At 40.2% G+C, this 15,502-nt stretch overlaps 1 protein-coding gene across 1 annotated transcript in view; it reads right to left on the bottom strand.

The window, feature by feature from the left end:
• CDC73 (cell division cycle 73) overlaps positions 1–15,502 on the bottom strand; it is a 96,320-nt gene that overhangs the window by 55,018 nt on the left and 25,800 nt on the right. The window contains exons 8-10 of the mRNA XM_055144348.1: positions 9,944–10,042; positions 8,823–8,901; positions 7,272–7,336 (exon numbers count right to left, since the gene is read on the bottom strand). Coding sequence (XP_055000323.1) covers positions 7,272–7,336; positions 8,823–8,901; positions 9,944–10,042 — 243 coding nt within the window. The remainder of the gene's footprint in view (positions 1–7,271; positions 7,337–8,822; positions 8,902–9,943; positions 10,043–15,502) is intronic.

Genomic DNA, 15,502 nt, shown 5'->3' with positions numbered 1-15,502 from the left:
TAAACTCATAGTGTTCCCAACTAACGTTCTTTTTATTATTTTTTTATTTGGTTTTTATCTGGGGGCTATACTCTACTGGTACTCAGGAGTGATTCCTGGTGGTCCCCAGTGGACCAAAAGTGTTGGTGATTCAAAAGAATCAGTCTTGACCAAATGCAAGGCAAGCACGTTACCCTTTTCTCTCTAGCTTGATCAACTTCCACAGCCAATTGGGCCTTTATTTAAATAGGAGACCTCAAGCTCAAAGACCAGTAGAGTCAGTATAAAAAAACAAAAAGAGAGGAAGAACAAGAACAAATGGAGAGAACATCCTCTGGCAAACCAGAGAGAACATCCATCTAAAGAAGGCAGCAGCAGCTCACATGCTCTGCTATTTGAGGGCCAGTCCCAGCACCCCAATACACTAGGCAGCTTAATGGAACATGCTGGACATGCTCTTATTTCTATTTTAAAATGTAAGAATACCATTTAAAATTTTAATGAACGCATTATACAACAGACCTGGCCACATTTAGAAAGTCACAATGAAGAGACAGAGACAGCTTGAGACCATGGCATGCCTTGCATGCAGAAGGCTCAGCTTTGATGCCAGCACTGTACAGTTCCACAAACAATGCCAGGAACAAGGCCCTGAACACCATAGGATGGCCCAAAACCAAACAAAAAAAGACTAGCACAATGAAAGACTCCAGTGGGATGCTTAAAAAAAAAAAAAGAGCACGTGATGGCTGTGGATGTGAATGTAGCTTCAGGCAGAGCACTGCTGTGCAGACAATTACCAATGCACCAGCACTCAAGACGTAGGCAGCTTCTACCTCTGAGAAGAAACTTCCTTTAAATGTCCTTAAAAATCTGCACAATAATCTGTCTTCTATCCTACTCTCTACCTGCCATGCTCCCTCCCAGGAACACTTAGCCCTCCTTTGTCTTCACTGGTCCTAAAATTGGCATCTTTGCGTTGGCTAGCATCTTCTTCTGACTCCCATTTTTTTAAAAAGTCCACATATTTGGCTTTTCGTGACACAACACATCTCTCTACACACTTGAGCCAACTTTATATTTGATAACCTATGTTTCATTTTGATGGACTAGTGTATGTTTCTACAAAAGACCATCAATCGAGTCCACGAAATCATGTCTGTTTTTTTTTTCCTGGGTTTCATTTTTTCCTTTTTCATTTTCAGGTCACATATGACAGTGCTCTAGGCTTTCTCTGGCTCTGTGCTCAGGGATCACTCCTGTCAATGCTCAAGGATCATTCGTGGTGCCAAGGATCAATTTCTGGATTGGCTGCATTCAAGGCAAGCACTTTACCCGCAGCACCATCATTCCAGTCATGGTAACATATCTGGTTTGGCTCAACTCTGATGTCTGATGTCCAAGCACCTAGTATATTGCAGAACACACAGCACTCAAAATACTTGCTGAAGGCAGAGAGGAAGAAAAGTGGAGTTCAAATAGTTCTGATCAGCTTCTACTACCCTGGGCTCTACAATGAATCCCCAAATATTGCAATGAAAGCAATCTCTTATCACTTGTAGCAGAGATAAAACAACAAAGTCATCAAAATCCAATGAGGTTCAGAAACCAGGATTGTGGCTCAATGGCAAATGCCCATCTTCAATGTGGAAAGGCAACGAGACTGATTATTCAAATGAGATCCCCAGCTCTGCCACTGTGATCCTAGGTGTAGCAACCAAATGTGTCACCCCCAGTGAGGACTATACCAAATGTTTGACTGGGTCACAGTCCAACAAAAACAAAAGGGAAGGAAAACGAGAAGGGGAAAGTAAAATGAAGGAAGCTTTACAAAAGAGTGGAGAGCAGAAAGGTTACTAATGTATGAATTCTGCTTAAGGAATAATTTCAGGAGACTGAGACTTTGAATCTTTCATGATAGTGCCATCATTATATCTCCATCTTTTCCCATTATCCCACTTAAAATCTATTCATTTACCATCAGGAAAATAGTTTCCCCTCAAAAAAAGACATTTATTGTAAAAACTGTAATATGTGATGCAGTCAATTCAAACAATGAACCTAAAGGAAAACTTCTGGACAACATTAGAGTAAAAGTCCTTAAAAATGAAGACAAGGGGGTACTAGAGCAACAGCACAGCGGATAGGGCATGTGCCTTACATGCGGCCGACCCAGGTTCAATTCCCAGCATCCCATATGGTCCCCTGAGCACTGCCAGGGGTAATTCCTGAGTGCAGAGCCAGGAGTAACCCCTGTGCACCGCCGGGTGTAACCCAAAAAGCAAAAGAAAAAAAAAGAAGACAAGAGCTACATAGAGAGCACAGGGAGTTAAGACCTCTGCCTTGCACATAGCTGATCATGGTTCAATCCCTGGTGCTGCATATGGTTCCCCAGATTGAGCCCCTTCAAAATTGGTCTCGGGGCTGTTAGGCACACATCCTTGGTATTGTCAGGCATGTGCCTACTCCTACCCCTAAGTTTTTGAAGGAAAAAAACATAATATATCCACAGTAAGGTAGAGTGTCAATACTCAAGAAGAACATCACTAGGAACAAACAGGGCCTAGGGTATGTAACATCTCCACCTAAACATACACAAGCTAGAATGACAGATTAAAATAAAGTAGTTCTCAATTCAATCAAATCCTTACAAACAAAGAACTATGACCATATATTCTTATTCCCTCTCCCATGGAACCGCAAATATGTTCCTTGCTACTACTTAACATTAAAATTATTATTTAAAATTTAAAATTTAAAATTCCCTCTTTTTAAATAATGAAGATCATTATTAAATGGCATTTGCTAAGTCTAAAATGACGCCACTCACAAAAGGATCCACAAAAATAAATATCCTGGTTTTTGCTTACTTCTAACTGGAAATTCCTATGACAGCTTCACTTACATTGATTTTATGTAAGGCCTAACTCTTCAGTATTCTCAGTAAGAAGGAGAGGGGGGTAAAAAAGCTTGGAAAAGAATGCATATTCACCTTCCTTATGCACACACGTTCAAAATATGTTCAGTGTTTACCATTACAGAACCTAAGGTCCACATTTTGAGGAAAAGCTCTAGCCACTGCATAACACCTGGATCTTCTGAATGTGAACTTTGGAACCTTTACTAGTAAATCTACTAACGTCACAGTGACATAGAAAGAAAAATATTTGTACTTTTTTCTAGTCACCAAAACAACAATTAATTAATTTGGTCTTACATCTAACAGATTTCTGCTGTCTTGAACTTAAAACTATCTAGCTTGGTGTGTGAGGAGCACTGGAGGAGGGTGTGGTGATGGAGCATTGTATGCATGAAACCCTATCATTACTACTGTAAATCACAGTGCCAAAACTTAAAAAGCAAGTGCAGCTCTGGAGCCAAAAAGACAGCTCAGCAGGCAGAGCTCAAGCTTGTTTGCAAGAGGCCTGGGTTCAATCCCTGGCATAATATAGTTCTCCACGCCCTGCCATACCAAAAACAAACCGAAAGATGTAATCATAACATAAACCAATCCCACTTTTACTAATTATATATACATACGTGTGTATGTGTGTGTGTGTGTGTGTGTGTGTGTGTGTAAAAAGCAGGGTACATAACCCTAAATAACACTGGTAGCAAAAATGAACTATATATAAAGAAGAAAGGAAGCCAGGTAGATGCAACAAAGCATTTAATATAGACTTCTGTACTTTAAGTGAGACTTGCTTGACACTGAAGATGCCACTCAGTCGGGAGGCAGGGGAAAAGAAAAAAAGTCAAAAAACATCACAATGGAACAACTCTGAGATTCAACTAGAGAAAACTAAACACAGGAGTTACCCCAAAGCTTCCCAGCTCAAGTTGCTATGTATTTACTCTTCTAACAACTGCTAAAATCAATCAGAGCACAAGCGGCCAAGTCTCACACTGAGTAATGAAATATTAGAAGTGCTACAAATTTGATCATTTTTTGGTCTTTTATTCCATTTCCAAACCACAATAATCTTTAAAATTATTTCTTTTTTTTTCCTTGAGAGTTTATGTCTATTTTATTTATTTTTTTTAAATTTTTATTTTTTAAAAAATTTTACCACCATGTGGAAAGTTACAGAGTTCTCAGGTTTATGTCTCAGTTGTACCGTATTCAAACACCATCCCTTCACCAGTGCCCATATTCCACCACCAAAATCCCGGGTATACTCCCCGCCCCCCACCCAAACTGTATATCTGATGAATTTCAATTTATTTTCTCTTCACCTTGATTACGTTTCATATTTCAACACAAAACTCACTATTGTTGTCGGAGTTATATCCCCAAACAAGATAACCCTAATAAGGAGGCATTTGATAATTAGTTTTCCATTAAAAGATTGTATGTTTTTAGGTTTTAGAAAAGGTCACTTGGAGTTTTGGGCTGGCGCCGCCCCACTCCAGTACCCCCCCCCGCGGCTCGGATGTGTCCCAGTCCCGAATTCTGGAGCCGTGTTAGTTGCTGCTCAGTGTCGCCAGGGTTCCATCTGGAGAAGGTGTGCTGGCGGCACCTCCTCCTTCCGGCCCCCCAGTGTTGCTGGCCCCGATTCGGGTCCGGAGCATTGTCCGGGCCGCGTTGCTCACCAGAATGCCTGCCGCTTCTCTGTGGATTGTGGCATCAAGATGGCCTAAAATTATTTCTATGGGCACCCAGACCACACTGTTTAAGTTCACCTCTCCTGTAACTGTACTTAGGAACAGTCTCTACCAAGAAGCAGCACCAGGTCATTCCTATTTCAAAATCCTTATCGAAAAGGAATTCTGTAGAGAGCATCCATCATTACCAAAAAGCTATTCATGATTTTGCTATTTGATTAAAAGCTTAACAGTGATAGAAATTTCATGGTGTTTCAGACAAAAGTAGAAACAATGACAACATAAACAATGAAAAATTTCCTTTTGTGGCCCCCTAAAGGCAACTTCAGCGCCATGAGAACAAATTAGGAAGGGTCAGGAGTTAAGTTGTTTGCCCCCAAAAGGTCAAATATTTTACCAGTACATTAATCTTATGGTTATGATTTCTACTGAATAAAAATGAGGCAATTTTCCTAAAATGAAGTTATCTAATCTCTTACCAGTTTACTTTCATAGACACTAGACATACTGGTTTCCAGTTACTGCTCACAGGGTCTCATTCCAGACCTGATTGTCTTCAATAGCACCATTACCTGCCAGACTCCACACAACTATCACCTCCAATGAGGTGCTCAAGTGTCATTAAAGCAGCCCTACAGGGGGCCGAAGAGACAGTAGAGTGGTTAGGGCACTTTGATTCCACAAGGTCCACCTGGGTTTGACCCCAGCATTACAGGAGTGATTCCTGAGAAGAGTCCTAAGTAATTCCTGAACACTGCCAGGTGTGGCCCCAAAATACAAACAACAAGAAAAGCCCTATCTCTTACTGACCACTTTAATGCTGGCAACCAGAACACAGTATGTACTTGAAGGACTTAATGAGTCCACACACAACTTCAACAATATATTTGATGACAATTTAAAAGACAAGATTCACCAGCAAAATATTATACTCAATTTCAGTCTTAAGTACAGAAAAAGGTCACCTTTTAATACCAGATTCTTTACATTTAACTATCTGCTACAAAATATCACAGCAAATAACAACTCAATGACAAAGTTTAGCATTAGAATTTAAAATATATTGGTGAGCAAACTAACAAAGTATTTTAAAAGTATAATGCAGGGCCAGAGCAATACTATAGCACATAGGGCAGTATAGCAGGTAGGGCACTTGCCTTACACGCAGGAAACATAAGTGTGATACCCTGCATCCCCCATGGTCCGAGACCAAGAGAGGTGACCCCTGAAGCAGAGCCAGGAGTAAGCCCTGAGAACCACCAGAGGTATGGCCCCACTCCACCTCCCAGAAATTAAAAGTATAATGTTCAGGTCCAGAAAATGAAATTGCAGGTAAGATGTTAGCCTTGCACACTGGTTAACCCAAGTTTAATTCCTGGCACCACATATGGTCCCCTGAGCACAGAGCCAGGAAAAACTCCTGATTTCTTCAGCATCACTAAGTCCAATCATTGACTGAAATCAATTGTCTATATGTGGGCCAGGGAGATTACAGGAATGAGGAGACAAGCCTTGCCTGCACCCCTCCACACGGAAGCATCCCACGGTGCAGCCCTGCACCGCGCTGGGTGACCTTGCCTGGAGCAGCACCACATCCTCAGACCCCTACACTGAACACAGGCCAGGTTGGCCAAGTGTCACTGGGAGTAGCCCTTGGGACCGTCAATACTGCTTGGGTAGCCCCACACTACAAAAAAATGTGAAAAAAAAAAAAAAACCTGGCTAAATGTTTACATGCTTGATCAGAACAGCTATAAACAACTATCTTTAGAGGGTTTTTTTTTTTTTTAAATAAGAAGGAGCACAGTGGGGTGGGGCAGGGCAGAGGGAACACCCCGTGGTAGAGTACATGCTTCACATGCATAAGGCCCTGGGCTCAATCCCCCAGAATTAATACTGCCACCCCCGCCCCAAGAAACAGCTTACTCACAGTGAAGGGGGTGGGAAGCATCAAAGAGATGGTACAGAAGGCACCTGCTCACTTGCTGTGCATAGCAAGCTCCAATTCAATCCCTGGCACCACTTACCATTCCCTGACTCCTAACAGGAATGATACCTGAACACAGATCTAGGAGTAAGCCTGAACATAGCCAAAAGTATGGACCAAAAACAAAACAAAACAAAGCAAAATCAGAAAGAGAGAAAACTTAAACCAGGGAAGAGAGAGAGAGAGAGAGAGAAAGCGAGTGCACAATGAGCCGAGTGCAAGCAGGAGACCAGCCTCAATTCCAGGCACACATGGTCCCTAAACACTATCAGGAGCACAGAGGTAGGTGTAGCCCCTAACCACCAGCCTCTGAACAAAAATCAAAACTAAAATCAAAATGAAGCAAGGGCACACCCAACTCTTGGCTCTGCCAGGCACACACTGTTACCCAGGAAGCACTGTGATCTGGCTCTGAAGAACCACAGACTCCTCCCACACCAGACCTCATCCCGACACAAGCAGCCACTCACCTACACATGTCTAGTGATTCAAAGGAGGCTTCCATCACACACACTCAGGTACACTTAAGGTATATAACTAAAAGGGTCACCCCATGAAATAATCACAGATGAGCAAAGTAGTTATTAAAGAAAGACATCTGAAGTAGAAAGGATTAGAAAATCAAACTTGTCATCAACATCTGCTACTCACGTAACAGAGCAGGAACAGAAGGAGCGCTGCAGGCAAGGAACCGACTTACCGTCACAGATTTCAGCGTCATACCATGATAGGTGCCCATCGTATCAATTTTGAAGCCTTCCGTTTCTGTAAAATTTAAACAAGATTTTATGTATTTCATGATAAGTAACAGATCAAAAAGTATCACCTACATTATCATTCCAACAGAATAAGAAAATCTTAAATTCCCTGTCCATATGACATCAAGAACAAAGAAAAAAATCGGTGAGGCTGAGTAGATCATACAGGAGGTAAGGCACTTGCTGTATGTGTGAGTGATCCCAATTTGAATTATCTGGCACCACATAGAGCCCCCCTTCCAAGGACGGCCAGGACCTCTCTTGAGCACGGTCAAAATATGCCCTAAGTTGGGACCGGAGCAATAGCACAGCGAGTAGGGAGTTTGCCTTGCACGCAGCCGACCCAGGTTCGATTCCCAGCATCCCATATGGTATCCTGAGCACCACCAAGGGTAATTCCTGAGTGCATGAGCCAGGAGTAACTCTTGTGCACCGCCAGGTGTGACCCAAAAGGGGGGGCGGGGAATTATATTTGCCCTAAGCACCACTGAGTGTGACCCTAAAACTCAAAAACTCTGAAAGTGGCAGTAGTCGCCAAGAATCTATTCAATATAGCAATGAAACAATTCTGTAGAAAAAGATAAGACTATCTCAAGGGAACCAAAGAGATAGCTCAGTGGCTGGAGGCCATGCTCTGCATGCAGAAGGCTTAAGTTTTATACTTGGCACAGCACAGTTTCCTGAGCACTGCCAGGAATGAGTCCCAAGTTGGCAGTAGTTCTTGGGTGACATGGCCACCTCCCGGCAAGATTATTTCATAAACTGTGTTCGTCATGTAACTGGCCAAGAATAGAAAAAAGTGGACAGTATAATGACAGTAGTCCCATCTCCCTAAATCACACCTAAATTATCCAATTTTGGCCAACAGGCTATCATAAAATGCATTAGTACACAACCTATGCTTCCCAAGTTCTGAATACATATAATGTGAAAACCTAACATGATTTATCAAGACTCTCTACTGTAAGAGGATGGGGGGGGGGGGAAGAAAAAACAGTGGTAACAGCAAATACCAGCAGGTAATAGACATTATAAACCAATCATTTAATGAACTTTATATTAACTAGTTTAATCACTGTAACCCTAAAATATGGGCACTACTGCTATTCATATTGTAAACATACACAGGAAGAAACAGGCTAAAAGCTAAAAAATTTATCAAAATTCACAGCAAAATAACCTGTTATGTAACATGTGAAATAGGTACTGTGGATTCAGAATACATGGTACCAGCACTGCTTTCTGTTCAAGGGCCAGACAATACAGAGACTTTGCAAGCTACATCATCTGTGACAACTCAGAGCGTCTAGCTCATACTAGTCACGAATAATACATAAATGAAAGAGTCTGGCCAGGCTCCAACAAAACTTTAGTGCTGCCTGTAGATGTATCCTGAAGATACATCTTGCTAACCCTAGATCTTAAACATCAGAATATTCTGCACATATTCAGCACAATAGCAAAAGTGGAACAAGAAATGTTCAGTGACTTGCCTTCTTTTCCTTTAAATCTTTCCTGATCATATCTATTGTAGGCAGCAGGAATAGGCTGCTTAGTTCTCAATGTAGGATCCTGTAGAAAAGTGAGTTACATGTTAGTATTTTTAACTGCTACTTAATACTCAAATTAAGAAACCAAAGAACTGGAGACATTGATAGTAAAAAATGGTCACTGCTAAAGGGATGGGTCTTGGAACACAATATGACTAAAACCCATGAACAAGCTTGTAACTGTGTATTCTCACTGTGATTCAATAAAAAAATTAAAACAACAACCACCACCAAAAGAACATAGAAAGGGGCCTGAGCAATAGTACAGCTAGTTAAGATGTTTTGCCTTGCACGTGTGAAAATCCAGGTTTGATACATGGCACCCCACAAAGCCCATCCATGCACAGACCCAAGAGTAAGCCCTGAGTGCCAGTGGGTATGCCCCCAAAACAGAAACAAACAAAATACACAATAAGGTGGGGCTGTACAGAAGGTATACAGTGCTTGCCTTGCACACAGCTGACCAGTTCGATCCCCAACATTTTAAATGGCTAGTTAATTCTCCCACACATTAAGTCAACTAGAGTTTAACTCAGAAGGTTTTTAATTGACCCATTTCAGACTGTGACACAAGAATATTTCCAATGAGGAACTACTGGGAAATAAAGAAGTGTGAAGGACTGGCCATGCCATGCCATCAGTGTCTGGGGCTCTTCTTGGCTCTGTGCTGGGGAGGCCATACGCAGTGCCACGTACCTAACTGGGGTAGGACACATACAGAGAAAACACCTCGCTCCCCCCCAACCTCCTGGCCATACTACCTACTACCTCTCCAGCCCTGAGGCAGAACTTTTAATGGATGAGGAAGGTTTTCACATCTTTCAAGTACATTGAAGCAGCAGAAAGAGCCCGCCAGATATGCAGCTGAGTGGCCAAGCACGTTGCATGTATGCACTTGATGTACAGAAAAGTTTAGGGATGATTGGTTTTAAAACTACTGATTTTTAAAAAAAAAAAAAAATTAGCCCCCAGGATATGCACACACAAAACCCACAATTTTAAGATGGCCTGTACTAGCAATTGCAATACTGAAAACCACGTTAGTCAGCAACTCAAAGTCTTACCACAGGGGCTGCATTGGGCGCCGGACGCTGCTCAGGAGCACGTCCTTCTTCTCTGGCTTTGACAGACTGAAGAATTGCAAAAATGTTCTTCGAAAAATTCTAAAACATAAATTAATTTTAGGTAAGCCCACTTAAAATACAGTGAATGTACTTAATAAATAACAAGACTTCAGTAATTTCCCCATCAATTCTTCCTTGCTACATCATATGACAAGGTATTACTATAATACATGTAAGTGAAAAATCAACTATTAGAGAAAATTTACCCAAAAATCCATTGCATTTTCACTTTACTGTAACTGCATTATTGCTATGAACTTATTAATATCCCACATGTATTCAAATCTGTAATCAGGGAACAAGTGAACACTCAACCACTATTTCCAAAGTGAGTAGTAATTCCTCAGAGTGGGGCAGATTGGTTCAGGGGAGCAGCAGTGGCAACTAGGGGCCACTTTGTTCACATAAAGAAGACAAGATTTCCAGCAGGGTGATGAGTGATTTTTTTTTCTTCTGTAAAGATGGTGGTAGGACAGATAAATTATATTTCATGCAAATAAGTAAAAACATTGGGGCTAGGATGTGAACTAATGGTAGAGCACAGAACTCGTGAGTCTTTGGGTTCAATTCCAAGCACTGGCCAAAATAATTCAGTCTGTTGTTAAAAGAAATTCTCATTTCAGATTGCCATTATTTATGGATCTAAAATGTCTGGAAAGTCAGGAGTCAATATATACTTTTTCAGATGGAAATATCTTAAAACTTTTGAGCGAGAGAGTGTACAAGAGTTAAGGCACTGGCCTTACATCCTGCCACTGTGGCAAATCCTGGTTTCACTCTCAGCACCACATATGATCCTGAGCACAGAATTAGGAATAGTCCCTGAGGCTGCTGGGTGAGCCTCACATTTTTTTTTTAATTTCAACAAAACTTTAAAGTTTTACATGAAGAAGCTGAGCAACCCTGAATGAAGTTGACAAATTTCACTACTAATCTCAGTACTCATTCCTTCACAAAATACTGTTCCTTAATTTCTAATATTCTCCCCCACTTTTCCTCAAACACCTTTCTTCAGGCTCTTCCAATTCAGCTATCAATCACTAACAATCACCTTGCATGGTACTTGGATACAAAAGAAAAGAGAGGTAGCACCCTTTCTCCAGTGAACATGAAATACAACACCATCTCTCTTCTCTAGAAGAAGCATAACACTTCCTTGGCTTAGAAATTCACTTTTTCTACCTAATGCCTTTATTTACCAATTCACTGCATTTTATTCTTTCAAATTTGCTTTCTCCTAAGAAAAAGTGGTACATGATGGGTGCCTACCCTCTTTCATAACTGCATACTTAATTTTGTTGTGCATATTTAAAATTTTTGTCTGTTCAAGATGTAACTTGCAGATAGTAAAATATATCATTAAGTACATAAAATGAAAAGTATCTTGAGCCATGGTGGCAGTTCACAGGGCTGCAATGCACACTGATACTGAGGGCAGAAGAAAGGGGAAGGGGCACGGCATGATTCCCCAAGCACCGTAACACACAGTGACCACCCCCTACCAGACACCCAGCTTGAGCACCATCAGATCTGTTCAAATCCAAGACAAAGAGAAAAGTTCCTTGGATCGAACTATCAAAATGTATATATTACCACTGTCCCAAACACAGTACTTATTAGGTCGTACTCCTTAGAACATAAAACGACAGGGTCAGAACCACTTTGACTGCTTCAAAATTACTGCATATAGGGGCCCGAGCAATAGTGTATCAGGTAGGACGCTTGCCTTGCACTGCCAGGTGTGGTCCAAAACCCAAAAGACTATATAAAGGGCAATGATTTAGAGGCATTATAACATTTATCACACTAGAAATTAAAAGTGAGAATTTTTAAACATTCCTTCTGTATCACTGTCATCCCGTTGCTCATCAAAATGGTGGAGCAGGCACCACTAATGTCTTTATTTTGAGACTTGTTACTGGTTTTGGCATACTGAGTACACCACGGGTGGCTTGCCAGGCTCTGCCATGCGAGCGAGATACTCTCAGTAGCTTGCCGGGCTCTCAGGGGAGGAGGAATCGAACTCAGGTGGGCACACCGTGTGCAAGACAAACGCCCTACCCGTTGTGCTATCACTCCAGCCCAGAAATATTTCTTAAAAGTAAAAAATTATTTCACATAAAAATACTTCTATGAAATTTTTTCAAAAACCTAATGACTTCTCCAAAGAGCAGAACCGCTTTGAAGTTTTGCAACTATCCCTAAGTATGATATAATAATAAAGGTATATGTTTCTATCTTAATTTTTCAGTACCTATTGTTCTATGTTTAATTTTGGTCAACATAAATAAACTAGTCTCACATAAAAAGAAAAGCTGAACAAATTTCAAGCAACCATGTTTGTATAGTCATTTGATAAAACAGGAGTATGCTGTACAATTGGCTTATGTATATGTATGTGTGCATAAGCACACACCAACGACTCATGCACACAAGGCATATACCGCCCTACTCATATATATATGTGTTAAGTATGTACAAAGGGCCCTAAGTACGCAACACATGCACTATTCTACTGAGTCTCATCCCTGGTCTCTACACTGTTATGTTAAAATCCACTGGTCTCTTGACTTTTAATTGGTTCCAGGAATTGAACTCAGGTAAGGCAAGTGCTCGACCAAACTGAGTTACATCCACCTGCCCCTTCAAATAGACTTTTCTTTTTTTTAAACAGCACAGGGATTTTTAACCACAATCATTATCTGGAAAATAACAATCATTGAGAGATGCAATTTTTCTAATCTCAACACACTACAGACAATATCAACAACTTAATATATGTTAATATTATCACAAAATCTCAAGAGAAGACTCAGAATTAGAAAGCTGTAAGGGTCACAGTAGCAAATTTCTAAATTTTTTAATAAAAGCTCACCTTTAACTACTGGCAATAAATACTATCAGTTGCTTTCCTTAAAGGAAGACTTACTTCCTTCATTTTTGAAAACATGTCTGTCAAATACACAAGTGCGAGTAAGTTATTTGAATTAAAGATTTCTGTGAAAAAAGCAGGCTTAGCAAACAATTTTAGACAATAATCCAAGTGTTACTTATTATAGACAATCATCAATTTTCTTATCCAGAAGTACTTGACTTATCCTGACTTAACCACACACAATATTTAGTCACAAAAGATGGGGCCAAAAAGATGAGTACAGTGGGCAGGGCACTTGCCATGCACAAAGCTAACCCAGGTTCAAAGCCCGGAATCCCATATCGTCCTGAGCCCCACCCTGAGCACAGAGCCTGGAATAAGTCGTGAGCATTGAAAGGGATGTCCCATATTAAAAAAATAATCAAAATATATAACAGAAAAGACCAAGATTTTCATAAAAGTACAAAATTTTAACCAATGACATAAGTGGGTGTAAAACACAAGGGTTGCTAGTGGGGTCTGGTGCCAGTGAACTGTTTTACTCAGACCAAGACAGTAGCAGTTAACTGACTACTGCTTGTACTGTTCCTGTAGTACAAAAATAGATGCAGCAAAGTTAATCGAGTCTTAATCATATTATGAAAAAAACTGAAAGCACATGAAAATTCGATTTACTTTAAAAACAGTACTTCTGCATAAGATAAAAGTTTCTAGAAATAATTAGAATGTCACTTTTGTGAGGCAGAATTACATGTTATCTTCCTCTTGATTCTAGATAGATTTTTGGGGGCTCTTGGGGGCAAGTCCCACACCTCAATAGTGCTCAAGTGCAAGTCCTGATAGTGTCCTGATAGTGTTCAGGTGCAACTCCTGATAGGAGCCATGAAGTTCCAGGGATCAAGCCAGGGACTCCCACATGCAATTTCTCCAGCCCTTGGTTATCCATTTGATCAAATTTTAAACACTGAACATTAGGAAACTATGTCAAGTCTGAAAGTGTTTCCAAAGGCAAGAACAGAGTTTTTTATAGAGTGCTAGAATAGTAATACAGTTATGAAAGAATATACTTATTCATACTTGTTAAAGAATCTTAAATCTGTTCTTTTCTTCAAAAATTCAGAAAATGATGAGGCCCTGATAGGTGATAATGGTGAGCTACCTAGAGCACTGAGAACTTTTAAGTTTTCATTTAAAGTAGAAGATTAAAAACCATCTTAGACAAGTAAAATATGTTTTTATTTTTTAATACTAATACTCAAGCAACCTAGCTACAAAACGGTTCTTTTTATCTTTCGTATTATATAGTGATGCCAACAATACTAACTTAAAATTAAACACTAATTTCAAGTTTTTTGAAATGATGGTGCAATCCTGCCACCTAGAGTTCAAACAAAATTGTTCATCTTCGTAATTTAAAAAATTGTTCTCGTTATTTGCTCTAAAATTAAAATGGCGTGTAATCACTTGTTTTAATTTACCAAAAAATTAAAATTTCCCAACAATCAAAAGGAAAATGGCTAAACAACAAATTACTCAGTAGTATCCATATCAGGAGTGAAAATCAGTAGCAACAGATCACTTAATTATAAATACAAATATTATAAATATACTTTATTGCAAATTATTATAAATTTTAAAAACTGGAAATTTAGTCAGTTACTCAGAGCTTTCTACATTTAAAATTCTGGATAATGTACTTTATGGAGAGTTTGGGGTCATACCCAGCAGTAGCAAGGGTTATTCTGGCAGTGCTCTGGGGACCATATGCATTATTGGCGTTGAACCAGGGTCAAGACAACCAGGGTTAAGACAAGCATCTTAACCCCCCTTTACTATTTCTTTGGCCCTGGATAATATTATTTATCTTAACCTCAAATATTCTATAAAACAGATAAAAGTACAAAATAAAAAGAATCTCTTATTACTCTAGTAGTTTTATTCCCTTTAAGTTCATTTAAGATCATAATCCCCAAAACCTGCAAATGAGTACAAATGAGTACAACTGCACCAGAGAGATTACAGTCAATAGAACACCTGCCTGGCACACTGTTGATGCAGGTTCCATCCTCTGCACCACACAACCCCCCTCAAACCCGTCTCTCAACCTGCCAGGAGTGATACCTGGGCATGCAGTCAGGAAAACAGCCTTTGCGTTTGTGAAGCCTTGGATATGATCCCTAGAATAGGGTAAGGAGTGGGAGAGACTACTTAGCCTAAATCAACATTCAGTTAAACTCTATCACTTCTACAAACTTTCTTACCAAATCATCACTATTTACAACAGTTCGTCAGTAGAGAATAAGCATTTAAGAGAAACTAGGAGGAGAGGTAGAGGCAGAAAAGTTAACAAAACTCCATTAATAAGGAACTAATGAGGAGCTGGAGCAACAGCACAGCAGGTAGGGCGTTTGCCTTGCACGCGGCCGACCCGGGTTCGATTCCCAGCATCCCATATGGTCCCCTGAGCACCGCCAGGGGTAATTCCTGAGTGCGGAGCCAGGAGTAACCCCTGTGCATCGCCGGATGTGATCCAAAAAGCAAAAAAAAAAGGAACTAATGAAACAGATTCACACTACAGAACACACTGGAATACACAAGTTTCACAGGTTATCTACATAAAACAT

The sequence above is a fragment of the Sorex araneus genome, chromosome 7, assembly GCF_027595985.1.
Source record: "Sorex araneus isolate mSorAra2 chromosome 7, mSorAra2.pri, whole genome shotgun sequence".
In the NCBI taxonomy this organism is placed as follows: Eukaryota; Metazoa; Chordata; class Mammalia; order Eulipotyphla; family Soricidae; genus Sorex; species Sorex araneus.
This window is presented reverse-complemented; position numbering and strand designations above follow the sequence as displayed.